We start from the raw sequence: 27,970 nt of genomic DNA, 5'->3' as shown, positions 1-27,970 counted from the left end.
TTATATTTCCTTTCAGTGAGACCATGAATAATGAAGAGAGCTTGGAGAAGAGAAACTCTAAAAATTCTAGCAGTTTTGACTTTTGTGTACATTTTTATTATGTTTTTGATGCAAGTTCAGCTGCATATACAACAAGGAAATGTTGATTTTCTCAATGAAGACCAGGATCATGTGGTATAAATATTTCATTTTATGGTTAGAAGTACGTGGTATTTACAACGTAGGATGCAATTGCTATACCATATACTGTATAAGTAGAAATTAATTCCATAATTTCGTCATTATCAATCAATAAACTGAATAACTTATATGTCTTAATGTTATTATGTAACATTTAAAATAAATGTAATATTGTGGGAATTGTAAAACCCATGTTCAAATGAGAAAGGTTAATTCACAATTATGCAATTTTGGAGACATTTAAATAAATATATCAAATGTTATGGTTATATATATTATAAAGTTGATAAAATTCATGTCAAAGTTAAGTTTTAATACTCATTCTTAATACTGCATTATTTATGATAGTAATTATCAATTTTCCATTGCAGAACATTTTTATTTTACCCAGACCTTACAATTGTTACAGAGGGCCCATGGTATCATATGATTCACAACAAACAGCTGACTTCCCTCTACAAGCTTCAAATTCAAGGACCACAGAAAATTGTAGCATACCATATAACACTGCTGATGTAGAGGTGTGAATGTTTTATAGTGACAAATAGCGACATTTGAATACTTCTATTGAATAATCAAATGTGGTGGTCTTGGAGGTACTGGGCACGAATTGCCCTGCTACCTCCAACCACGTGGTACACGACACGCACCTGCCGTGACATGTACCTATCCTCGCTCTCTTTTCTGTTATCTGCTGCAGAGTGCAGACGTGTCTCTGTCAGCTCCGTTATTATTGTATTTGTAGTTATTATATAGTATATAGCGGGCACTAATAAATCGCGTATTTTATCATAGTGTTGTCTCTATTCAGCCATCACCGTACTTAGGTAATAAGTAGCATATAGTAGAGAGAAACGCTATACAAATATGAATTATTGACCTAATTGATATCCCTAAATGAATGCTTCTTACGTTGGAAACTCAATTAATATGAAACACAGAACCATTTCTTACACACACATATATAAAATAGGAGTGTTTATTGTGATGTCCCAAAATGTCAAGACTCTGTATTACGATGTAAAATTTCTGTTAAAAAAAATTTACTCTGTGTTTATTCAGTGCTGAACCAGAATGTAATGTGCAACAGTTTATGGAATATAAATAATTTTTTTTCTATTTATGTACAACAGATGGAGGCATTATGGCACACATTGGATGTATCTTACCCCTTGGCTTTGTCTGTCAGTGGTTGGCTTGATGTTATTCGTGTACATATGTGGACCACGAAACGTCTTAAAGTCATCATTATGCCCCACTCCCACCAGGATCCAGGTTAGTCCTAAAATCTAGTGCATTTACACCCATTAATATAATATTTAGTGTATGGACAGATTTACCATGTGAAGAATTTCATTATTTTGTAGAATTTCTGAATTAGTCATGCATATTTTTATGCACCCGTAATGGAAGATTTGGGGCCACATGGTTTTTGGTCTGTCTGTCTGGAAAAACTTTAATCTTGGCCATAACTTTTGAATGGTTGTTGCTATGGCTTTCATATTTTACATTTGTATTCCTTGCAATGAGACCATTTTCCAGATAACTACTATTTTTTACTTCTTGGAGTTTCACATACTTTTAAAAGACTTTAACTTTGCGCACAACTTCTGAACGATTGGTACCAGGGCTTTCATAATTCATGTGTATTTCTTGTGACAAGATTTTTCTTTGGCTGTGAACATTTTTGACCTTTTGACTTTGACCTTGCAATTTGACTTAATTTTGAAAAACTTTAACATTGCCAATAATTTCTGAATGGTTGGTGCTAGGACTTTCATGTTTCATATGTGCATTCCTTGTTACAAGACATATTTTGTGGTATTTACATTTTTGACCTCTTGTCCTTTGAGTTTGACTTAATTACTTTTGAAAAATTTCTTAACCTTGTCCATAATGTCTGAACTGTTGGTGCTATGGTTTTCAAATTTCACACATGTATTCCTTGTGAAAAACCAACATTTTTTACCACATGATCTTGAAGTTTGACCTAATTTTAAAAAAACTTTGACAAAACTTAAACCTTGTCTCTAACTTTTGAATAGTTGGTGCTAGGGTTTTCATATTTTAAATCTTTGTTCCTTTTGACAAGACTTTTTTTTGTGGTACCGTCTTTTTTTGACTTAATTCTTGTTCCTGAAATTTGATCTACTTTTGAAAATCGTAAATTTTGGTCATAACTTGGTTGGTGCTATTTCACATGTGTATTCTTTATGACGAGATTTTTCTTTAGTTACCAGCATTTTTGACCTCTTGACCTTTACCTTGGAATTTGATCCACATTTGAAAAACTTAAACCTTAGCCATGAGCTGCCATTTATGGTCATCAGTGATCCACAAACATATCTTGTTTTTTATTTGCTCAATTAACTCCTTTAATTTTGCGTAATAGAATCCGTAACATTTAAAGTGTAAAAAAAAAAAAGGCAAATTAATATTCAAATATGATTAAAAATTAATTTTAATTATTTTTTTTTTCACACTGCATAAAATTTATGTTCAAAATCTCAAACAAGTGACACTTTCATGTTGGGATAATATTTTAGGCTGGCTGAACACCTTTGACTTCTATTTTGCCTCCAATGCCAACAGGACCCTTAGCATAATAATAGATCAGCTCACAAGAAACAATGAATGGCGATTTGTTTGGTCAGAAGTGTGCTGGTTGGAAAGATGGTGGGAAAGTGCAACTCAAAAACAGAAAGATGACATAAAAAGGTTTTGTAATATACATGTATTTATATTTCTGCAGACAGTTTCCTTAGTAGCTTTTTAAAAACTTCAGCCTTTGGAAGTTGACATATAAACTATGAACTATGTAACAATGTTTTCCTTGTTCCCCACAGGCTGATAATGAACGGTCAGTTTGAGATCCTCTCTGGTGGCTGGGTCATGTCAGATGAAGCGGTGGTCCATTACAGTGCCATGTTAAATCAACTGACTGAAGGTCATCAGTGGCTTCTTACAAACATTGGTAAGACCTCCACTTTACTGTTAAGGCCAAGAGTACTGGATTAGATTACAGAAAAGGATGTTAACTGTAATTTGAAGAGAAACATTATAAAATAATTGTTCACTTTAATCATATTTGTTAAATTTCAATGTTTATAAATGTATCATAAAACATGGTACTAGATATCCTGATCCAGACCTTCTGAGAATGGTTACAATGTACTTTAATATTATAGTATAAAATATAGGACACATGCAATAGTACATTGAGGACATAATCAAAGGTGTTTTGAATCCCATCATAATTGTATGGGGACAGATAAAAATGTAATGAACTTTGATTGGGCATCTGTAAGACATACATGCATCCTTCAAGGGTCAATGCTACATTTTTATGTCCCCCTTTGAAGAAGGGAGGGCATATTGCTTTGCTGCTACCTGTCGGTCAGTCTATCTGTTGGTCCACCAACAGTTTCCATTCATTTTCTTTGCAGAGGTTGCACATACTGAAATGAAATTTGGTATACAGATTTAGCATAAAAATATCTAGGTAAAGTTTTGTTTTGGGTACAATCGAGCAATTTTTGACAGCGTTATGCCCTTTGGACTTAGAAAACTTATTTGCAGTTTCTGTTCATTTTCTTCACAGAGGTTACACATACTGAAATGAAATTTGGTTTACAGATTTATCATAAGAATATCTAGGTCAAGTTCTGTTTTGGGTACGATCGAGCAATTTTTGACAGAGTTATGGCCCTTGGACTTGGAAAAATTCCAATTATTCAGGCAGGTGGTATAAGTGTTTCACAAATATCTCTTGTTTAAATTATTTTTACAAGATTACATATTTCTTATTTATCTTTGTTAGGAACTCTACCAAATATCAGCTGGTCTGTTGATCCATTTGGACATTCTCCAACCATGGCTTATTTACACAGAAGAAGTGGAATCAAAGCAATGGTGATCCAAAGAATTCATTTTGGAATCAAAAGATATTTGGCCAAAAATCAGATGTTAGAATTCCAGTGGACGCAATTATGGGGTAGAGTATTTCATGTAAATAAGGATTCCTTCAGAGCTTCTGAGGCAATAGCAACAGCTTACTATTTAAGAGCCATTCTCTGTAATGACTTGAACTTTTATATAGGAGCTATGGCACGCATAGTCTTAGAATTTCTCTAAACTCTCTATGATAAAAGTCTTTGATACTGTAAACTCAAATCAGGCAAAAACTGGTTGCTACGTGTCATGGTTACCATAGCAACATGTCCTAAAGTTTGAAAAATGGCATTTTTCAACATGTTCAGAGTCCCCCAGTTAACGCTTGCAGCAAAGCACACAACTGACAATGACTGTTTCTAAAAGTTGAAGGCCTGATGTCTTAATTGCATGATAAATATGTTTGGTAAATCAACTATTACATTGGTTACTATGGAAACAAAGTATTCAAAATTAATAATCATTTAATTTTAAAAAGTCATAGACTTAAGAATAAAAACAATTATAGGTTGAAATGCAAGCAAATAATAGACAAAAGATCCTTGTAACATATACCAAGGACGAAATATGATATTTCTTATTGGTTGGCAAGGGTTGCCATGGTTTTAATACCACGAAGGGATTTTAAATTTACTCTCTTAGTGTTTTAATCTTATCTTATATATTTAAAAAGCATATCTCTATATAACTGATTATCAATTTTTAAAGCGTTGGTGTGACCCTAATTTTCACATTTCAAAAAATTCAAATTCAATTCTTTAAGTAGAGCGTTGCTATGGAAATTAGCCAAAAAAATATGCATAAAAATCTGAAAAATATTCTGTTTCCTTGGATACATACCCTTGTATGTAGATTCCCAAAACTTTTATGATTGATATTTATGAACAACTAACCTGACTTTCAATTTTGACTGCCACCCATTCTCTAACTGGATGAAAAAAGCTGGCACATAGGTTTAATATTGATATAAAATTAACAAAATCGAACATTTTCACCTCTTGGTAACCATAGCAACATTGTTGTATTTTTCAACAAACTTTATCAAAATATGATATTCAACTTTAGTTCTACCAGATAAGTACTATTCAAGTTGAGTCAAATAATATGTTTCTTGATTAAAAGGTAAGTAAATTCCTAAGGCAGCAAAAAAATATCACTTTAAAAAACTGGTACGTTGTTTCCATGGTAACACTGCAAAGTAACAATTAATCCCAATTTTTCTTATGTTGTCGGTGTTGCAAGGTCCTAAGAATGTATACTTGCCAGTCACAAATTTTATTGTTTCTCCTCAAGATAGTAGCATTAACCCAATCTTAGCAACAGATTTTGCATGGTTACACTGTGTTACCATGACAACCATGTGAGTTATTTTTAGAATAATATTGCCAGTACCTAATTACTTAAGGTTAAATATTTTTATTGTTTTTCTTACGTTGTTGATTGAGTTTGCTCATGTAACATCTATCATTAGTGAATATTGAGCGTTTTTCAGCATTTTTCATCTAAAATGTATTCCAAATGTACCCATGGTTACCACTTACTTAGAGATAAATTCTAAATAGTTTCTTTATAGCATAAGGGGCAACAAAGTGTCATGGTTTTTTGTTTCTCTAAGTCTTTATTAAGGCTTAATAAAGATTCAAATTAGCTGAAAATCTCAATTGTTCCAACTTTTCTGGCTGTTACCATGGTAACCAAGACACATAGCATTAGCTGAAAATCTCAATTGTTCCAACTTTTCTGGCTGTTACCATGGTAACCAAGACACATAGCAATGGAATTTTAATTGATTTATGTTTCTCGTGTCAAGTTGTAATAATGGGCAAAGTTTCATTAAAAGCAGTGACCATGCGTGGCAAAGAAGTTTAAGTGGTTACAGAGAATCGCTATTAAGATGGGAATGTTATATAAATTTGAAACTGTGGTAGTGTTTTATTTTCCCCTGGTTTGTTAGAAAGTTATGATGGTAACTTAACAAGGTACAAACTTTTATTATTTTCTGCAGATAGAGATTCTTCTACAGATATAATGACCCACGTTTTGCCTTTTCTTTCCTATGCCATTTCTCATTCCTGTGGTCCAGATTCACATGTTTGCTGCAAGTTTGACTTTGGTCAGAAAAAGTGCTTTCAAGGCAGACAGAAAATATCAAGTCTTGAAATTGATGATAGTAATGTTAAGGAAATGTAAGTTTGTTTCTCCTTTGTTGCAAGTTTTTTTCCCTCATTTGATTTGCACTTAATTAATAAAGGAAAAAAAGGTAAAGAAATTGAAAAAGAAGAAAAAATAATGACTGCTCAGAAAAACAACAATTGTATTGAATTAATTTTTTTCTTTCATGTACATGTATATGATGTCTCTATTTTTATGTAAGGGCATGGTTACTATGGGAACAGTTTCAGAAGAAGGCTGAATTATTTCGTGAGAATGTTCTCTTGGTGCCACATGGAGATGATTTTAGATACAGCAACCTGGAAGAATGGGAACAACAGTTTGGAAACCTTCAGAAACTGATGGCGTACATAAATGGCAATTCTGAAATGAATACTCAGGTTGTTCTATAGTACATGTAGTTATATAGAGAGAGTCAAGGTATATAATTGTGAATTATTTTGCATTGCATATTTTCTCCTCATTTTTTCAGATGTTCTCTTTATCTTAAACAAGAATTTGTTATATCAATTCGTCTTTGATGTGATAATATATGTAAATAAATAAAGGTATTCAATAGAAAAAAAGAAATGGTTGAAAATTATAAATTTCAACTGGAGGTTTTATTAAAATTTATTCAATGCTTATTTTATTTTGCACACAAAAGGAATCTTTTTTGATGGGAAATCATCTATATCAAAACAAAGTGGGTTCTTTACTAATCTGTACAGATTTTTGATTATAAGTTTGACCTTATATGATTTCATTTTAGGTTAGATTTGGGACCCTGTCCAATTTTTTTGAGGAGCTTGGAAAGTCACAAACAAGACCCCCACCCTCCTTTATGGGAGATTTTTTCCCCTACTCTGACAGAAGAGATCAATACTGGACAGGCTTTTACACGACCCGGCCTTTTCTGAAATATGCGGCTCGAAGAATTCAAAGCCTTCTGAGGTATATTATCTCATGTCCTCTTATGCTTTGACACACATTTGGCATTTAGATTAACTTTTAAGATTACCATTAATGTAAAATACAGGGAAAAAATCAGATGGAATTCTATATAATTGTACATGTATTTCACAGCTTTATTTGACTTGCCTACTTCATTTTAATCCTGATGGTACATGTATTTATTCTATTAGCAATCACACGATAATGCACTTTTTAATTCAATAATGATACAAGTTTATGCTAAAAGAACTGAAGTCTTAATTTAACAGATCTGTGGAAATCTTGTATGCTGCATTATTGGCAAAGACTAGGAAGGTCTCTGAGCAGTATAAAACTGTGCTAAAACTGCTGCCAGATCTAAGAAGAGGGAGACAAGAGTTAGCTTTATTTCAGCATCATGATGCTATAACAGGAACTTCACGATCATCTGTGACCAGAAATTATAAAAACAGGTGTGTGGTTTACAAAAGAATTTAAAATCTGGAAATTCATTCTATGTGTATAGAATATACAAGTATAAAACATTTTAATTTATTTAAACCCATCTATTCAAAGATGCAATATATATAGATAAACTTCGGTGTCCCGACATCATATGTCCTCAACCTGGGATATGTCCAACATCCATCCGCAGTCCTGGCACTATTTACATGTACTATATAAATGATTTGTAAAATTTTGGATATGTCGATCTTGGTAATGTCAGCTACCCCACTTATCTCATTGTATAGTAGCAGTCACAAGAGCAAAACTTACCTTGTATATGTCCACATTGGGGCAATTTTCTGCTCAACTAAACCTAACTTTTTGGCAGGTGATAGCTCATCATGTATCTTGACATATTCATACCAGTCAAACCTAAGTTTTGACGACACACTGCTTAATTAATTCTGTAGACTTCTTTTTTAAATGAGTTCCAAGCACCTTCGGCCATAGATGAGAGATAAAGTAGGTAATATCATCATGAAATCCACATGACTCTGCGTAAATGTACAGCTTAGTTTTTTCCTTATCTTGGATGCCAATGGTTAGAACTTTATACTGCACATTTCATACCCTGTTCTGACAAAAATACCCGGTTCTGATGGAAAACACGTAGTAAATTTTAAAAAATTTTAATATGGAGAAAGAACGCATTTTATCAATAAAATTTTTTAGTAACTTCTTGGATTTTGTAATAAACAACAAATACACATGTAGAAGAAATGCTGAAAATAAGACAAATTACTAACTATTGGTTTCATGTACCGGGTACGTAATAAACTTGTCTTTGTTTTGCTATGCAGTGAAATTATGGACCCTGAGTCTCAACTCTCATATCTTGACACCCTATATATTTCGACATTTTTCGATAGTCCTGCCGATGTCAAGATACTGAAGTTTACCTGTATTTACATGTACTTATTATAATAATTTAAGGGCCATGATGTATATTTCTCCCAGAATCAAAATTAGAGGTAATACAGGTACATGTATAATGATGAATTAGAGTGCATACCTTTAAGCTCTTTATTTAAGAAAAAGTTTATATTTTTGTTTCGTATTTTATTGTGTATTTTGTTACAGATAAAGGTTGCAGTTTAACCATATAAAACAACAAAAGATAGCATGATGACTTTACTAATTGATTATACTGTAGTAAATATATGATAGTTGTAATGATTTATTTAAAATTTCAACTTTGAATAATCAAGCAAAGTCTTTAGAAAAAAAGATGCACAAAGTACTCAAAAGAAAGATACATGTAATTACATGTGCAAACTATCCCTGTTTCACTGTTGCATACTGTATACAGGGTTATTTTTGCCCTTTGACACTTGCAAATAATTTTGCCCCATTTTAAATTTGCCCAATCACAGTCCTGTTTAAGAAATTATACTGTGTTTTTCAAATTAGCCCTGTTTTAAATTTGCCTGCCTGTGAGTAGGGCAAAAGGGGCGAAAATTTCCCTGTATACAGTATTTCAACTTCCAAGACTTAATTTTGGATATAATGTTTGTTAAGAACTTTTGAGCACATTGAAATGAAATTACTAATTTGTTTTATAACAGGTTGCAGCATGCATTCAACAAATTGAAAACATTATTTGAGAAAGTTACAATATTTTACCTGGATAGCGGTTTTGAGCTGGCACAAAATTTTAATGTGTCAATGGTATACCTCTCTTGGTCACTGGTCTGAAGTGCGACACTCATCATATATACTCAACACTTTTTTTCTATTTTCCATTTTGCAATTTATCTCTTCAGAGCACAATAATATTTTATGTCAGGGTCCAGAAAGTGAGCTAAATTGCACTTTGTATATGTATTGATAACTGATTTAACAAATGAATTAATTTTCCATGAAGAACAATAATGATTATACTTTTTAGGTAGACAGCCCTTATGCTATGTTATAAGTAAAGGGATAACATCTGAAAGAGACATATGGATTCCTAGTATATAGATTTGACTTTAAAAGACCATTAATTTAGCTCACCTGGTCAAGTTTTGGATATCTAGAGGGCATGTCAAAGCTCTCCGTTCTGACTATATATAGATTTTTTTTCCATCTTCGGAAATCAAATTTATATTTTAACCAAACATGGTATAAATTATCTGTGAGTATTGGGAGTTTAAGTTTAACAAAATGAATTTAAGTACCATTCTATCTAAGTAGGATGATATAATTTGGTTATATTTGGAAAGAGCACAAATGAAATTTAATTCAAAAGTTTATAATTAGTATACAGTGTACCAGCAATAACAGAGCTGGCTTACATAATTACTGTTATTGGTAATAGATGTTCAAGGCTATTCATAACTATGTTAGTTTTATCCCAGTAAAAAAGCTGAGAGCACATCACAAATCTAAGCTAAAGAAGGATTAAATTACTGGTATGTTAAAAACATGTAATCTAAGAGATTGTGCTGAACTTTAACAATTGAAGTAAGGGGGGGGGGGGGGGGGTTAACAGTCAAAAAGAAAACTACATGTATAACACTTGTAGCTGAAAAGTTCCAGAAAGAAGCAAAAATCTAAAAATACACCATTTGGCAAACTATTACAGTATATGTGTAATATCACAGAAAAAAAAGTCTTGCTCAGGGTTAAAAGCAAATAACTGAGATTCCCAAGGAATCAGTACAAATGAAGAAAAAGAACTGCACTGTCATTAAAAAAATGACCTCTATACATCATTTAAGATATACATACATGTATGTACATGTACTTTGAAAAAATTTGGACAAGGAAAAAACTTTCCAATGTCCCTTATACTGCAGAGGTAAATTGCTACAAAATATTGTAATGTATATAATTTTTCAATTTTAAAATTCAATCCTTCATGTTTTTTTTCTAATTATGGCTTTTGTGAGGGGAATTTTTCACTATTATGAATGGGATTCTTCACTATTAACAATAATTATTTGCTTTTTTAAAAAATCTATTCTGATAAATTCAGAAAACGATATTTTTTTAAAAGTGAAGTGAGTGACTCAGTGGTGACTTATTGCTATGCTGTCACAGGCACTTGTTTCTGTAATAAATTTTTGAACCCATAGTATAATAATAACTCAAGGTATCTAATTCCGAATTACATGGAGTACCCCCTCCCTTGAATCACATTCATTCACACTTATGGAGAAAATGCACTGACAAACTATTGTGTTCAAATTACAGAAACAAGTGCCTGTGTATGCTGTGTATCTGCTGATATTTGAAAACTTTTGAACATTTGTAGGATCTCTGCAATTGCTGAACTAACTTCTGGTATGGAGCATTTGTGGATGAAGGGATAATACAGATTTTTAAATTCCATGGTCCAAGCCCCAATGAAAAAAATTGTTACACCTCTTAATCTTTTTTTTTTTCATGGATATCTTTGCATTGATTGCAATTTACATGCATTATGAACAGTTACTCTCAACCAAACTTGTGTTCATAATTCAGGTCCCAGATGGATGGAGCTACATTAATTAAATACATGTATTGGATATTTAGCAAGCTAATTGTTTGCATAATTTTAATAAAGCCTTTACTTTTACCAAAATCTTGAAATTTATGTCCCCTTTGTCAAGACCTCAAGCCCAAGGGTGGGGTAAGTTGGTCCTATTTTGAAAATACATCACACCATTGACAATTTTTTTTCTCATGGATGTGTATAGAAATTCAGGTCAAATGATCCAGGCATGTTAGTCTATGCAGGACTGAGTTGGTCATATTCTGAGATTCCCATGTGCCTGTCAAGGTCCATTGTCCTTGTTGTTTTTTAATTTATTCAGTTATTCATTTTTAGCTCTTCTGAGCCAAAGGCTCAAAGAGCTAATGCTATGGCCATTTGTGCGGTGTGCGGTGTGCGTAAACTTTTTAGAATATGGGCCATAACTCAAGAACCCCTTGGCCAATTATTGTCAAATTTGTCACAGGGTATCCTTGGCCCAAGGGCTCCCTTTTATACTAAAACTGGGGTTGTGACCCTTTAACAAGGGGAGATAATTAGGAAAATAGAAACAAAAGTACTGGTTGCTAAAAAATCTTCTTCTCAAGAACCACTGGGCAGATTATCACCAAACTTACACAAAAGGATGAGGATATGTTGTAGATTAAAATTTGCACGGGGATTTACCCTGGGGCAAAGGGCGTGGTCTCAAGGTCACTTCAAAGTTGACCAAAAATTACATTTTATTAAAATGTTGATATTTTGCTTACTATAAGGACTAGGACCATCAAATCTTGTCAGTTGGTGCATCTAAGGACCTCATATCATGTTGACTCAAAAGTAGGTCACGGTGACCTACTTTTTAAATTTTGCGGCCATTCTTTTTCAAAATGATTTAGAGGCATATTTTGAACAATTTAAGGCCTATGATCATCAAACTTTGTCAGTTGATGCATCTTGGGTCCTCAAAGTACGTCAACTAAAAAGTAGGTCACCTTGACCTACTTTTTGAATTTTTTGGCTAATCTTTTTTAAAACAATTAAGGTCATTAATTCGAATACGGGGAGGCTTAGAATCATTAAATCTTGTAAGATGATGCATCTTGGGGCCATAAAACATATTTATTAAAAAGTAGGTCACAGTGACCTACTTTTTGAACTTTGCAGGCATTCGATTTCAAAGCGTTTTAGAGGCATAATTTGGACATTTTAAGTCCTATGATCATAAAACTTTGTAAGTTGATGCATCTTGGGTCCTCAAAAAAGGTCAACTGAAAAGTAGGTCACCGTGACCTACTTTTCAATTTATATGACTATAATTAAATATTTCAGGTACTAATTGGCTTAGAATCATAAAACTTTGTCAGTTGATGCATCTTGGGTCTTCGGAGTAGGTCGACTAAAAAGTAGGTCACAGTGACCTACTTTTGAAAATTCATGGCGTTAATTAAATATTTCGGGTACTAATTGGCTTAGTATCATCAAACTTTGTCAGTTGATGCCTCTTGGGTCTTCAGAGTAGGTCGACTAAAAAGTAGATCACCGTGACCTACTTTTGAAAATTTATGGCTTTAATTAAAAATTTCGGGTACTAATTGGCTTAGAATCATCAAACTTTGTCAGTTGATGCCTCATGGGTTTTTGGAGTAGGTCGACTAAAAAGTAGGTCACCATGACATACTTTCGGAAAATTTATGGCTTTAATAAAATATTTTGGGTACTAATTGGCTTAGAATCATAAAACTTTGTCAGTTTAAGCGTCATGGGTCCTCGGAGTACAACAACTGAAAAGTAGGTCACGGTGACCTACTTATGAAAATTTATGGCTTTAGTCAAATATTTCGGGTACTAATTGGCTTAGAATCTTTAATCTTTGTCAGTTGATGCGTCTTGGGTCCTCGGAGTACAACAACTGAAAAGTAGGTCACCGTGACCTACTTTTGAAATTTTATGGCTGTATTTAATATTTTCAGGAATTATTTGGCTTAGAGTCGTCAAAATTTGTCAGTTGATGCATCTTTGGTCCTCGGAGTAGGTTGACTGAAAAGTAGGTCACCGTGACCTACTTTTGAAAATTTATGGCTGTAATTAAATATTTTGGGTACTTATTGGCTAGAATCATCAAACTTTGTCAGTCGATGTATCTTTGGTCCTCGGAGTACAGCAACTGAAAAGTAGGTCACGGTGACCTACTTTTGAAAATTTATGGCTTTAATTAAATATTACAGGTACTAATTGGCTTAGAATCATCAAACTTTTGCATCTTGGGTCCTTGGAGTAAAACAATTGAAAAGTAGGTCACTTTGACCTACTTATAAAATTTTATGGTTATAATTTTAAAAAATATTTTAGGTATTAATTGTCTTAGAATCATCAAACTTAGTTGATGGGTCTTCAGAGAATGACAAGTGATAAGTAGGTCACCATGACCAACTCTCAGGTACTAATTGGCTTAGAATCATTTTGGGTTCTCAGAGTGTGAATTGGAATTTCAAGGGTTTATCTAAATATACAGGATACTTCGAGGCTTCAAATAGAAGTGATAGGTTGTACAGTTTATCAGAAGAGCGATTCAAGGCCCAAGGGCCTCTTGTTTTTTTCTTTGAAGATATTGGTTCAAAAACTTTAATAAGAAAAATAGAGCACTAACGGAATTATTCACAATATTTGGTAAACCCAGCATGTTGCTCTTATTCTATTATAAATGAATACTGTACTTCACAAATCAAATCCTAAGGTAGATATAGATTACCACACAGCTAGGATAATGGTATGAATTAAGGTACACAGGTATTGACACCTTCATTACAGATATCTAGCACATTGGCACTAGCTTGCATTTTTTTGTTTTTATTTTTTTGTTCAATATTCCAATATCTCCATAAAAATTGTGATTGTCATATGATTCAATATCAGGACAAATCCCAACTTACGTCTTAATTAACTTGTGGTTTTATCAGTGGTCAATTTTAGTTCTTCAAAATCTTTGATTCTTAGGTTTGTTGGATTGGTGACTTGGCATTCATTGGTATTTTGTGTGAAATGTATTAACCATGCTATTAGATTTAATAAATATTGTCTGTTTCTAAAATTCTAACAGTGTATATACAGGAAACACAATAACTGGCATATGTTAACAGATTAAACCTAGTAGACTTAAAGACAACCAGTATACAGTTTAAAGAGAAAATTAAATACCCTAGGTCCAACAATTATATATGCATGTAAACAAGATTTGTTTAAAATACATGAAAATGCCTGAGCAGAAGAGTTTTTATGCATTCATTTGGTTCTGTAAATAATTTTTCCCAAAATGGTTATGTATCTCAACTCATCAAAACCAGCTGGTAAATACATAGATCGATCACCGAAAAATATTAAGAACAGAAAAGTAATTGCAAAAAAAAAAGAAATCTTTTAAAAGTTCAAAATTATTGTTAAAAGAATTTTGCCTTAGACAAAGACAAATGATTCATAAATTTTATTTGATATTTTTGAATTAAAATTTGTATTGTAGATTGATGATTGGGACTCCATTATGACAAGCAAATCACGACAAAAAATCATCTGCTTGTCAGAAAAAAGGTAATTATTTTTAATAATGTTTCTTGGACATGATTTTTTCTTTTTTATCAAACAGTAAATCTCATAAGTTTAATTAGTATATGATAATATAAATCAGACAACAGAATATCTTTTAGAATACAATTAGGACCAATTAACCAGGTAAAAATTGGTAAACCTCTATTTTTTTTAATTTTATTTGACAAAAACCACATGTGGCCCAAGTCATACATACAGTTAACAAATAAATATATAGTCACACATTAATGTGCAGATTATTCAATTTGTGTCTCACTTCACTTGAGATGAAAAAATGCCGATATAGATTTACCCTATATTATATTCTGTGTAATTTTCTTATGAAATCCATTGGAAATCTTCAACATTCAATTCCCTATAACACACACAAAACCTTGTCACAGCGAATACACAATAGGTAATACATGTAAATACACTAGGATAACACCATATTGTACATTGTTTTGGCCCAATTTAATTAAAAACAACAACCTTTAATTATTAAATTGTTTTAAAAATATAACAATTGTAGTTTAAAGTCAATTTGTCATTTTTTCCCTCACAATATTCATTTAAATGCATTATTTAACTTTCCATGTCAAAATGGCTCTTACATCAATTGACCACACCTGTTCTGAAGGCGCTAAATTTATAATCAAGATGAATGAAATTAACTTTTTTGAAGAGAAAAAATTAAAGACTGTAATTATTAGCATTGAATTCTTATTTTGGCTAATGCACGGTATTCAATTTGTCAGCAGGGCCAGGTGCTGTCATACAGACAGTGTTGTCCAAAAATAACAATTATTCAATGTTTAATAATTTAAAATGAACATCTTTTTAAAGTAATATTCAAATATCTAAAATTAAAACCTCACTACAACTTTAAAATTAAACATTAGGTTAGACTTATATTTTAAAAATCATGATTATAATAAGTTTAACATTAATGGAAAAATACTACTCACCAGATAAGAATTTAACCCCCCCCCCCTTTCCATGCAATCTCCAGACAAATTCTCTGTGAGCTGGGCTGTCTGGTGGTCAAAGCTAAACAACACACAAGTACATGTATCAATGATCAGAGAGTAAAGAGTATAAGTAGAGAATTAATAGACAAAAAGATGTCCTGTAGAAAAAAAATTTCCACAAAGAGCAAGGTTCATTTAGGGCATTTTTTGGCCCTGTGAATTTTTGAAAAAGTGAAACTGCTTAGCCTTAGTTGACAATGCATTAAAAGTCATTTAGACCCTTGGAGACTCCTGATCTATCAAAAATGACATAATTCTCTGGCTAATCAATGCATTGTTAGTTCATAAATTGTGTCATTTTCCCCATATCCTGAAAATCTGATGTATGAAATATGACAAAAAGTGTTTGTCAATTAATTGGTATACTAGTATCTACAGGGTCATTTTTATGCATAAAGTGAACATAGTTCTTTGTATAAGTTTTTAAAAGAGACCGTCAGAAGTTCATGAAGATTTGTCTTTTTTTACAGAGAAATAGTAATCTACAACCCTCTAGGACACAGAAGAAAGGAGCTCATATCACTGACTGTGGATAGAGGTCATGTCAAGGTCACCAATAGCTCAACATCCCTGGGGATTCCCCACCAGATCTCACCAGTCTGGGTGAATGGAAGCTTCACGACAGATTTTTATGAAGTGAGATGTTTTATTGTGTTCAGGCCTTAGTTCAGGGTAAAGATTCTAACTAAGGAAGAAATTATTTTAAAGGCCCCTGTTTACACACAGATATATGTATAACTAATGTATTTTAGTTTCAGTTATTATACAATGTTGATACAAAATTTCTGAACATTCCTAGTTGTCATTTGAAGTCATCCTGCCAGCACTATCCATTTCCTTTATAACTATACAACAAGGGGAGGAAAATCTGAATGATCAGACCAGACTAGTTCTTTTAAAAGAACCAAAAAACTTTTCCTTAGGTTCAAGGTATGATTTTACTAAGCACTGGCAGTAGTTTTGTAGGTTTGTATTCAATATATCACATTAATATCTTTTTCGATGTTTCATTGATTTGGCATTTCCACATTTAAAGGTTACCAGGAATTGCTGTAGAAGTGGACAAATCTCCATATATCACCATCAGCAATACTTATCTGACAGCCTACTTCTACACATGCAATGGGAGATTACAGGTTTTTCTTTTTTACTAAAAGGAACTTTTATTGAAGAACTTTTATTAAATAACACTGATCAATATTGAAAACATTAGAAAAGGCAGCTCTTAGCAGAGAATGTATAGCCTTGTCTTTATTTTAAAAAATACTGTTAGATTCATAAACATATTGTTAACTCTAAATTCCTGGACAAGTGGTTGTGTTGGATTCTGGATGTTTGTATTTTACATCAGATTGAAGAAAGAATGTTATTCAAAAGACTGTTGTCACAAATACAGTACAGAAAAACTCAGTTATAGCTAAGTTCTGGGGACCTGTGAATTTACTTCGCTATATCCGTAATTCATTATATCTATATAATGAATCCCTTAAGTATACACAGCAAATTTGCAATGTACATGTAGTTTTTTTATTCAAGTATGACTACCAAATGTATCTAGAGAAGTTTAAAACACAAAACTTACCTTGGAGTTCAAAAGTTTTCAGAGGAATTGAGTTTCAAATATAAATACTTACAAAATTAATGTCAGTTCAATATTTTAAATATTTAGATCTTTGAAAATTTGCTATAAAAGATATAAATTTCATTATTTTTAACTTCTAACAGACATAAAAGCAATTCGGTATGACTGTAAATTTTATTTTATCTGTAAAATGTTACAGGGAATTGTTAAGAATTTTGCTGGAGATTGAAAAATAGTTCACTATACCCATAAATTCATTATATCTTTGTTTCTACTAAACAAGTTTTAATTGCATTTGTTGTGAGAGCAAAGGTACACATATTACAGCTCCCAGCAAATAAACATTTAATCAGCAAAAATATTCTGATTTCAACCTATAAGTTGAGAATTTCCTAAGAATTATTCTCTAATAATTTCAGTATATAAAGCAGAATTCTACTGGATTTCTCTGGAGGTCAGAGGTCAAGTTTGTAACCTATACTTCAGGAAAGGCATGGTCTACACTGCTCAAGGACAAAGGAGGAGCATACACTTTTGTCCCTGATGGACCAGCAGAGGTAAGTTTACACTTTAATCCCTGAGGGACTTTACACTTTTATCCCTGATGGACATGCAGAGGAAAGATATCACCTTTTTTTCCTGATTGGAAAGCAGAAGTAAGTTTACACTTGTCCCTCCCTGATGGACCCACAGACATATGTTTACACTTTTGTCGCTGATGGACAAGCAGACATAAGTTTACACTTTTGTCCCTGATGGACCCACAGACATATGTTTACACTTTTGTCCCTGATGGACAAGCAGACATAAGTTTACACTTTTGTCCCTGGTGGACTAGCAGACATAAGTTTACATTTTTGTCCCTGATGGACAAGCAGATGTAAGTTTACACTTTTGTCCCTGATGGACTAGCAGACATAAGTTTAACTTTTGTCCCTGATGGACCAGGAGACATAAGCTTACACTTGTCCCTGATGGACCTGGAGACATAAGTTTACACTTGTCCCTGATGGACCAGCAGACACAAGTTTACACTTTTGTCCCTGATGGACCAGGAGACATAAGTTTACACTTTTGTCCCTGATGGACCAGGAGACATAAGTTTACACTTGTCCCTGATGGACCAGGAGACATAAGTTTACACTTTTGTCCCTGATGGACCAGCAGACATATGTTTATACTTTTGTCCCTGATGGACCAGGAGACATAAGTTTACACTTTTGTCCCTGATGGACCAGCAGACACATGTTTACACTTTTGTCCCTGATGGACCCTCAGACATATGTTTACAATTTTGTCCCTGATGGACCCACAAAAATATGTTTACACTTTTGTCCCTGATGGACCAGCAGACATAAGTGTACACTTTTGTCCCTAATGGACTAGCAGACATAAGTTTACACTTCTGTCCCTGATGGACCAGCAGGCATAAGTTTACACTTTTTCCCTGATGGACCAGCAGACATAAGTTTACACTTTTGTCCCTGAAGGACCAGGAGACATATGTTTACACTTTTGTCCCTGATGGACCAGCAGGAGTAAATATACTCTTTAGAAAATGCATTATTCTTTGAAAGTCTTCTTCTCTGCTCCTTGGCATCTAGGAGACAAGCAGAGTACAAAGTTGTACTAAGACAGGGTATTTTTACAGGATTTTTGAAATTGTGTACCTTTTGGTCAAGTTTTCTGGTGCTAGACAGGCCTCTGTTAATTTGTAGTCTACTAAGAGAAGTTATTTCCCTTTGCTATTCACCTATGATAATTAATCACCGTAACTAATGTAGTTGAAATGTCAAATTAATAAGATAATTATGCAAAAAATTTATATGATACAAAAAGTGCTTACATAGTTTTTATTGGTCAAGTAGAGTTGTAAATAATAGATTAAGAGTCAAAAATGCCCAATATGACCAATATTTGTACATTAGGCTATCTTTAAAATAATGTTTGTTTGCCCTATCCCGACTTAGGGTATATAGGGTTGGTAGGGTTGGAGTCAGAGTTGGTAGGTAGGTGAGCAAATTTTTTTTCCTAGGAAATTTCAACATACATATTGACAAGACAGTCTTCGCCAAATTTTTTTTTCAGTACATGCCCTTCAGGCAGGTTTAACCACTTACTATGCTAGCCTGAACATAATTATATATTTATATGCCTAGAATTTCATCAAGTAATTTTATTCTTATTTGCCTTTTTGTGCTAAGGAAATAATCCGAAATCCATTTGTATAGATCTATTTTCTCACCATTAATATTGTTTTCAACCTGTACACTTTTTGTGTCTCCTTTGCAAAAGAGTTCCATGGAAATCGCGGTAGAATAAACTATCGTTAAAATTTTATTTGGTGCTCCAATTTAGATGAAAAATCAGACTTTTAAGTACATTTAATGTGATTGGTATTATTTAATATGATAATACGGAGGCTTAGGCCTCAGACTTTACATGCCCTTCGGGCTTGTAAGTATGCAATTTCCACATGCCCACTTCAAATTTTACCAGGTCCCTGGCTTTGGACTCCCAGGATTTGTCGAAGACTGACAAGATGAGAAAATCAAGGAATAAAAGGGAAAAAAAATTATCGTTTCCTGGTTAAAAAAAAAGTTTTGAGTTGGGCCATTTTTTGACAGTCAGTCGGGAGAGGGCAAACAAACAATTTTTTAAAGATGGCCTTAAATGACATTTAAAGAACAAGAGAGGCCATTGCGAGAGGGAATGAGGTTTATTTTCTAATAGTGCTCAAGCACTATTGTTTTGTTTAGTCAGAATGGTGATAGTGACAGATAGTGACAAATGGGGCAAGTACAGGCAAGTGAGAAAATCAATTTTTTAAAGATTTGTTATTGAGTACTAGACCATTTATTTTGTTGATCTCTGATCATTATATTTCTCTCGCTTTTGGGCAATGTAGCTTCATTTATCAGGTTTTTTTTTGTTTTATTTTAATATACATGTACATGTACTTCTATGAATCCATTATACTCATTTGATCATTAAGACCCCAAGGCCTCTTGTTTATCTCTTATAGACCAACAATTACAAGGTCAATATCAAGGCTTAATATGACTGTATTTAATATTGTAAACAGAATCTTTCACAGAATCAAGTATTTTCAGTTTACTATGTATTTGTAGACATTCTCTGAACCATTAGAGGCTTTATTTCTCATTGATGGACCATTGTTTTCAAGAGTTGTTACTGTTCAGGCCAGTGTGATCCAAAGTTTTACGGTCCATAAAACTTCTGGTAATAAACAATCAAGGATTTTATAATGTTTATCAATCATTCCACTACTTCATCCTGTTATAATTGTAATATTATAAAATCTATTTCTATATGTAATTATTTGTTTTTTAGTTATTTTTCATATCGTTTTGAGAAATATAATCTTAAAATTTGATTAACCAAACGTTTATTAATAATTACACTTCATCCTGTCAATATTTAAGAACAACATTTTTCTTGCATACCCGTATTTTCAATTTTTTAAAATCAAATAAAAGGATGGTGTTCAATTTTCATTTTTTTTTTTGAGATAAAACAGTTTTTTTTATATGGCAAGTTTTCACAAAACTGCCTCTTTGGACTTTTTAAATAGGATTGATGAAAAGAGGGGTTTACATAGAGAACTATGCAAACATTCAAAGCCTTGACAACACAGAGCTGATGATGCGAGTAGAATCCGATATAGAAGGATCGAAAAGTGAACTGTGCGTGGACCTAAATGGTTTCCAGGTAAAACAATTGTGTATATTTAAAAAAATCAGTTTTTCTCTGTTCAGGATCTTCTTCTCACAGATTTTACAGATTGACATTTATATTTGTCTTTACAGATGCACAGAAAGGAGACATTAACAAAGAGAGGTATACAGGGGAACTTTTACCCCATGACAACCATGGCTTCTGTTGAAAATGAAAGCAGCAAATTAACTCTACTTACGACATCCTCTAGAGGAGTGGCAAGTCTTTCACCAGGTTTGTTTAAAAACAATTGAAATACCATGATTCTTATGTTACATGGAATGTTCTGTCCGTAGTTGCTATTAGCTTGGTTCTGGAGCTCATCCACGCCAAGGCAGTAGAGCCAGGTAGAGTTCAATCCCATGCTGTCATATGATTGATCAGCAATATTCATGCAAAATCATAGATTATTTTAGGTAGATACTACTTCATTATGAACATAGATTCAGGGCAAAATCACCCAGAGTCGATTGTAGTCTATCTGGTCCTAGTGCCACGGAGAAAGTGAAGCAGAACAGGGACAGGGAACCAGGCTATAGTTGCTATCTTAGTTAAATGTACATGTACAATGTTTACTAAAAATCATTATCTCTTTATTATTTTTGGATTTCACTTATAATTTTTTCAGAAGCTGAAAGGCTTAGAATCCAATAGTCTGTACATGTACAGGTATATTGGCTCTCTTACCCTGTCAGCTTCATAGGCACTGGGCATAGTACAGCCAACAGGGGTTAAGTGCAGATTCAAAATTATTATTAGTCCGAAATATCTGATGTTTTTCAGGCATTTTTCATGATTTTGATATTTGACGTGTCAGGAAAACATAAGAACCGGTGCCATTATGAAAAGAGGAAATTTCACCACTCCCAACTGAACTCGATTTTCAATCCTTGCAAATCAAATTTAATTTCAAATTCATAACTTATCAGTAGTACAATGCTTCTAGTTCTCACCAATATCACTTAAAAGAAGATATCACTCCATATTTCTATGCAGATCTCACAAGATTTCAAAATGCATGAAATCAAAACAAAGTTAAACAGTTTGATAAAATGTTTTCACCTGACACTTTATACTGAAAAGAAACAATAAAAGGAGCAATAAAAGCAACAATAAAAGGAGCAATAAAAGCAATATAGGTAAGTACTAGAAGCATTGTACTGTTGATTAGATGTGAGCTGGAATTTAATTCGGTTTGCATTTGTCGAAAATTGACCCGAGATTGGAGGTGGCGAATTTCCACTTTTCACAATGGCGCCAGTTCTGATGTTTTCCTGGCACATCAAAATTTCAAAATCATGAAAAACACCTGAAAAATTTCAGATATTTCAGACTGAATTATTTTGTGTTAGATCTTGTTTTGTGACATGTTCCAAAGTTGGTTATCTGGTAATCAATTTGCCTGTTTTCAAATGTATTTAATATTTAGATTAGAGGAAAAGTAAAATACTTGAATGTAAGCAATTTTGAAGACATTTCACAAGCAGAACAATTAAAATTGGACAACTGCACATGAATTAAAACAAGCTAATTCAGAGAATTTGTGTCCCCCGCTTAGGGAAAAAAGAACATGCACAGTTGGAGGGGGGGTTCCACACTGCCCCCTGTATTTGTAGAATTATTAAATGTATACATGTATATTGAAGCAAATTAAAAAAAAAAGCCAATATGGATTTAAAGATTTGATTGCTTATTCTTTAATATGTGTATAGAAGATTCTTTTCATATAAAATATTTATCACACTGTAATAATGATTTTTTATGAGTTTGTACAAGCCAGACATCATAACTTTTTCTTTATATCCATATTTTCTTTATATCCATATTGGCATTTTTTATTTGCTTCAATATACATGTATACATTTAATAATTCTACAAATCCAGGGAAGGGGGGGGGGGAGTCCCCCCCCCCCCCAACTGTGCATGCTCTTCTTTTTTACCTAAGTGGGGGACACAAATTCTCTGAATTAGCTTGTTTTCTGTTATAATTATTCTTTCCAGGAATATTGAATTTTTTACTGGCCCATTCATAATGTAATACAGTTTTTAATAACAATACATATAATTTGTCCACCATGCAGTATTACTTATTAATAAGTCATTATGAACAAATTTGACCACCAGTCATCTTTCTAAATGTTACAGGCTGGCTAGAGGTGGGATTAGATCGTAGAATGCTACAGGACGACTGGCGAGGACTTGGCGAGGGAGTTACAGACAATGTTCTCACCAGGAGCTCATTTATGCTGATATTTGAAAGAAAGTCATCAAACAAGGTGAAGTCATGTGCATGTCATATACACAGTGTTTGCATAGAACCATACATGATACAAGTAGGGATAATTATCTTTGATAGAAAATTACTATAGTATGATTTTATTCTAGCATTTTGGAAGAGAACTTTCAATACAAGCCAATTATAAGTGTAAAATGTACTTGATAAAGAGGTTAAAAGATTGTAGATTGTGCAACAATAATTTCCTATTTTTTTTTTATTGATTGTAGATATCTACAGCTTGTTTTCCATCATCTGTGGTCAGCCAGCTTTCTGATGAACTAGAGAACCCCAGTATTGTAGCACAAACAAATTCTGTCTTCCATGTCCATCCACAACCACGCGTCTCATTGATCAAACAACCACACGTCTCATTGATCAAACAACCACATGTCTCATTGATCAAACAGAGTCTTCCTTGTAACGTTCATCTGATCAACTTCAGATACACAACCTCAAATACAGATGATGAGAAAGAAATAACCCATTCCACAAAAGCTTCGTACTTGCTAGTGGTGCATAAAAGGCAGTTTGATTGCAACACAGCATCAGATAGCAATATTTGTACAAATCCTGAGGTTTTTAGTTCATGGGATATATTTCTGGATTGCTCAATCAAAAAAGCATGGGAGACAACTCTCACAGGAACTGTGATATTACAAGAAATAATGGAATACCAGGAAGTCTCTTTTAATCCAATGGAAATTAAAACTTTTAAGGTGCTCTGTCATTAATGTTTGATTTCATTTGCTTTTTATACATGTTTAAATGCACATGTGTAGTTACCATTGATTTTTTAAGTCACTTTTATACAAATTATGCTAAAATGGGGGAAAGGTGAACTTCATTTTTGGATTTTGATCAAATTGAAAATTATGACTAAATGTCATGTGTATTGCTGTGCAAAGTAAAACTATACATAAAGGCCCTTTAAAACACTTATCATATATTGTTCTATGTGATCACTGTGTTAAGAGTTCATGGAGGGAAAAAGTGTTTTTAATCATTATGAGCAGTTAAACCCCTCAAAAATATGAGACTGGTCCAAGCCTGTTGGTCATATGAAACAGAGGAAAAACTGAGAGATATTTGAGAATTAGCAATATCAAGGCTAAAATAGATAAGGAAAAGGTGATTGGAACTGCCTTTTATCTTCACTGTTTCCATGGTATTCAAGATATCAAAGTTTGAGAGACAAGTTCAACTGTAATTTGGTATTTTTTTTTACTTATGGATATTTACCATTAGCAGGGAGACTGTTTGCAAGATTATAACAAGCAGTAAGCCCTCTAGCAAGATTTTTAAATTCATGTTCCCTGGGTCCAGAATTAAGGCACTAGGATGGGCCTCAGTTTGTCATACATGTGTACTGAAAATTTACTATACAGTATACCTTTGAAAATCTTATTTATTCTTGGACATTTAGCAAGCAAACTTTATGCAGGGTAGCAATAAATGATTTGCCTTTTACCAAATCTGGAAGAACTAAAGCCCCAGAGTAGGGCTTTAATAGTTGATCATATTTTTTATATTTTTTTAAAAAAAAAAAACTTTCCTACTTTCAGCTAGAAACAAACTTAACAAAAATTGGTAGTGAATCCTCACCAAATTCTTTAAATTATATCATACAAGTCCAGCATTCCAGTTCAAGGTGGGGTATCCTATAGTAGATGGTCATGTTAAGAGAACTCTTGATACCTATGTGACCTTCAAGGCTCCAGGGCCTCTTGTATTCTATGAATCCTCAAATTAAAAGATCATTCAACTTCTTAAAGATTTTAGCTATGTAACTGTCTCTAAGCAACACAATTTTATACCAATTTGTTTATCAAATCATTTCATAAATGAAGATCAAGAGACAGCTGGTGTAAATGAAATGAATAAAAAAAAGGAAGGTACATCAAGGGTCCTATTTGGATCAGTGAAATTCTAAAACATTGATACTAGTAAATTTCGTAGACTATACATTAAAAATCAATTGGACAAATGGGTACAACATGCATGTATCTTAAATAAATATGATGTAATTTTCTAGTTAGCTGGTGTATTATAACATATAAATTACATCTGCGACAGATCAGGTTTATTTGTGTTTTCTAAATTATTTTAATCTGGATTTAAATTAATCATCTTATATATGGAACACCCACTTATATCTTTTGCCAATGAATTCTATGACAGTTCTTTTTGTCCTTATTTCTAAGTTATGCAATATTAAGTTTACAAACTGAAGAGGGAGACAGCTGGCTTTGCTTGTTACACTCTCTCCATACTAGAATATCCCCTTTGTCTGTTTTGTCCTTCAGTTACTTAAACTATATGTGTGGGGGTAATTAGGTTTCATGTATTATTAATATAATACTGGTAATAAATTTGTAAAGTCTTGATAATTTTATTTTCATATCTAAATTTATAAAGATTTACAGGTATAATTTAATGTTATAGAGGTCTTATTCAGAAAGTTGTCTCAAAACAAAAATAAACACTATGCCAGTCTAGGAAGTACTGGCCCCAGGATCATGAAACAGACTTAAGACTTAAGTCAAATTTTCAATGGCCTGTAAAATGTTTATTAATTATTAAATTAATCTCTAAATTTGAAGATAAAAACACTTTTGTAAAGCAATATTGAAAAATATTTGAATTTTGGTCTGCTAAACTTCTACAACATTTTAGTACAACATGAAGATTTTGACTTAAGCTTAAGATGCTTCATGATCCCGGGGGCTGGACCTACTATGCATCAGTATTCTCATTTATGAATGTTCTTTCTAAAATGACCAATATTTCAAGCAGTACAACCTCCAACCAAATAACAAGTATATATTGATAGAACTGTACCTAAATTGTGTTTTAAATGTTTTATTTTATTTATTTATTATCAACAGCTATGCTGATTTTTCATTCTTAAAGTTTGTTGAATGTACTCAAATTTTCTGTAAAATTCAAGAACTTTGCATTTTTACAAAGACTCTTCTCCAATATGTAGACTACATAGGATTTTTAGCTCACCTCAATGAAGTTAGGGGAGCTAATGTAATACCCTCGGTGTCGGCGTTTTTGGAGCAGTTTTCTTTTCAAGTACTTCTGTGCTCTATATTAATCAGAGATGCATGAGGGATGCTTCTAGTATGTTTCATTGTACCAGTCAAGGTTTCAGATGCTGCAATTTCAGCTAAAAGATAACCAGGTTAATGTTTTTTGAGCAGGTTAAAGTTCTAAGAGCAGGTTAAAGTTTTTGGAGCAGGTCTCATTTCAAAGTAACTATAGGCCCTATATTGACCAAACTTACATGGATGATACATCTAAGGATGCACACTACCATGCTTGCTTTTGATGCTGGATCTGACCTACATTTTCCAGATGAGTGACCAGGTTAAAGTTTTGGGAGCAGGTCTCATAAGCCCTATATTGACCAAACTTGCATGGATGATACATCTAAGAATGCACACTACTGGACTTGCTTCAGATGCTGGATCTGACCTACTTTTTCCGGATGAGTGACCAGGTTAAAGTTTTTGGAGCAGGTCTCATTTCCAATTAACTATAAGTCCTATTTTGACCAAACTTGCATTGATGATACATCTAAGGATGCACACAACTGGACTTGCTTCAGATGCTGGATCTGACCTACATTTTCTGGATGAATGACCAGGTTAAAGGTTTTGGAGCAGGTCTCATTTCCAAGTAACTATAAGTCTTATGTTGACCAAACTTGCATGGATGATATATCTAAGGATGCACACAACTGGACTTGCTTCAGATGCTGGATCTGACCTACATTTTCCAGATGAGTGACCAGGTTAAAGTTTTTGGAGCTGGTCTCACTTTTAAGTACAATGTAATTATAAGTCCTATGTTGACCAAACTTGCATGGATGATACATCTAAGGATGTACACTACTGGACTTGCTTCAGATGCTGGATCTGACCTACATTTTCCAGATGAGTGACCAGGTTAAAGTTTTTGGAGCAGGCCTCATTTCCAAGTAACTAAAAGCCCTATATTGACTAAGCTTGCATGGATGATGCATCTAAGGATGCACATGACCATGCTTGCTTCAATGCTGGATCTGACCAACATTTTCCAGATGAGTGACCAGGTTAAAGTAAACTATAAGGGCTATCTGATCCAAGCTTTCATGGATGATGCATCACAGGGTGAACACTCTCAAACTTGCTTCAGATGCTGGATATGACTAACGTTTTCTGGATGAGTGACTAGTTTAAAGCTTTTAGGTAAGTCCATTCCCAAGTAACTACAAGCCCTATTGAACCAAAATTGCATAAATGTTACATCTAGGGATGCACACTACTAGATTTTTAGTTTGGGACTTTGCCTCAAAGACAACATTCATAGACAAAGGGTGACAGAGGATTAACTGGTCAAAAGACAGGGCCATTTTATAAATATAGTGAACTTTGCACTTTTTAATAAAATTAAATATTTTTGTTAATACAATTATTAGAGAGAGAGAGGAGAAAGAGAGATTTTTTGAGATTTTAAAGTCATGCTTTGTTCCCTGAAAAAGAAATCTTTTCTGTTTTTAGATGACAAATAGGGGATACAGTGTATTTGGCTTCCTTCCTGGAATATCTGTATAT

General features: G+C 33.1%; 1 protein-coding gene across 1 annotated transcript; it reads left to right on the top strand.

Annotated features, from left to right (window-relative positions):
* The first annotated feature begins 10 nt into the window (after positions 1–10).
* LOC133181960 (alpha-mannosidase 2x-like) lies at positions 11–24,310 on the top strand. Its single transcript, XM_061316621.1, has 21 exons — positions 11–174; positions 552–701; positions 1,314–1,455; positions 2,727–2,898; positions 3,027–3,154; positions 4,001–4,174; positions 6,137–6,317; positions 6,506–6,683; positions 7,055–7,236; positions 7,506–7,688; positions 9,288–9,390; positions 14,676–14,743; positions 16,242–16,407; positions 16,571–16,701; positions 16,808–16,907; positions 17,773–17,910; positions 20,485–20,596; positions 20,949–21,085; positions 21,184–21,325; positions 23,237–23,367; positions 23,597–24,310. The coding sequence occupies exons 1-21, from the start codon at positions 31–33 to the stop codon at positions 24,098–24,100; spliced, it is 3,366 nt and encodes a 1,121-aa protein (XP_061172605.1). The 5' UTR covers positions 11–30; the 3' UTR covers positions 24,101–24,310.
* The last annotated feature ends 3,660 nt before the right edge of the window (positions 24,311–27,970 follow it).

This window comes from Saccostrea echinata, unplaced genomic scaffold (assembly GCF_033153115.1).
Source record: "Saccostrea echinata isolate AGI-Se365-2 ecotype Australia unplaced genomic scaffold, CSIRO_AGI_Sech_v1 ptg000009l, whole genome shotgun sequence".
NCBI classification, from domain to species: Eukaryota; Metazoa; Mollusca; class Bivalvia; order Ostreida; family Ostreidae; genus Saccostrea; species Saccostrea echinata.
The sequence above is the reverse complement of the archived record's forward strand: the minus strand, read 5'-3'. Positions and strand labels throughout refer to the sequence as shown.

Coding starts and splice junctions, on each gene's coding strand:
- LOC133181960 (XM_061316621.1), top strand. CDS start 31: ATGAAGAGAGCTTGGAGAAGAGAAACTCTAAAAATTCTAGCAGTTTTG. Junction 702..1,313: donor ATAACACTGCTGATGTAGAG/GTGTGAATGTTT, acceptor TATGTACAACAG/ATGGAGGCATTATGGCACAC. Junction 23,368..23,596: donor AAAGAAAGTCATCAAACAAG/GTGAAGTCATGT, acceptor TATTGATTGTAG/ATATCTACAGCTTGTTTTCC.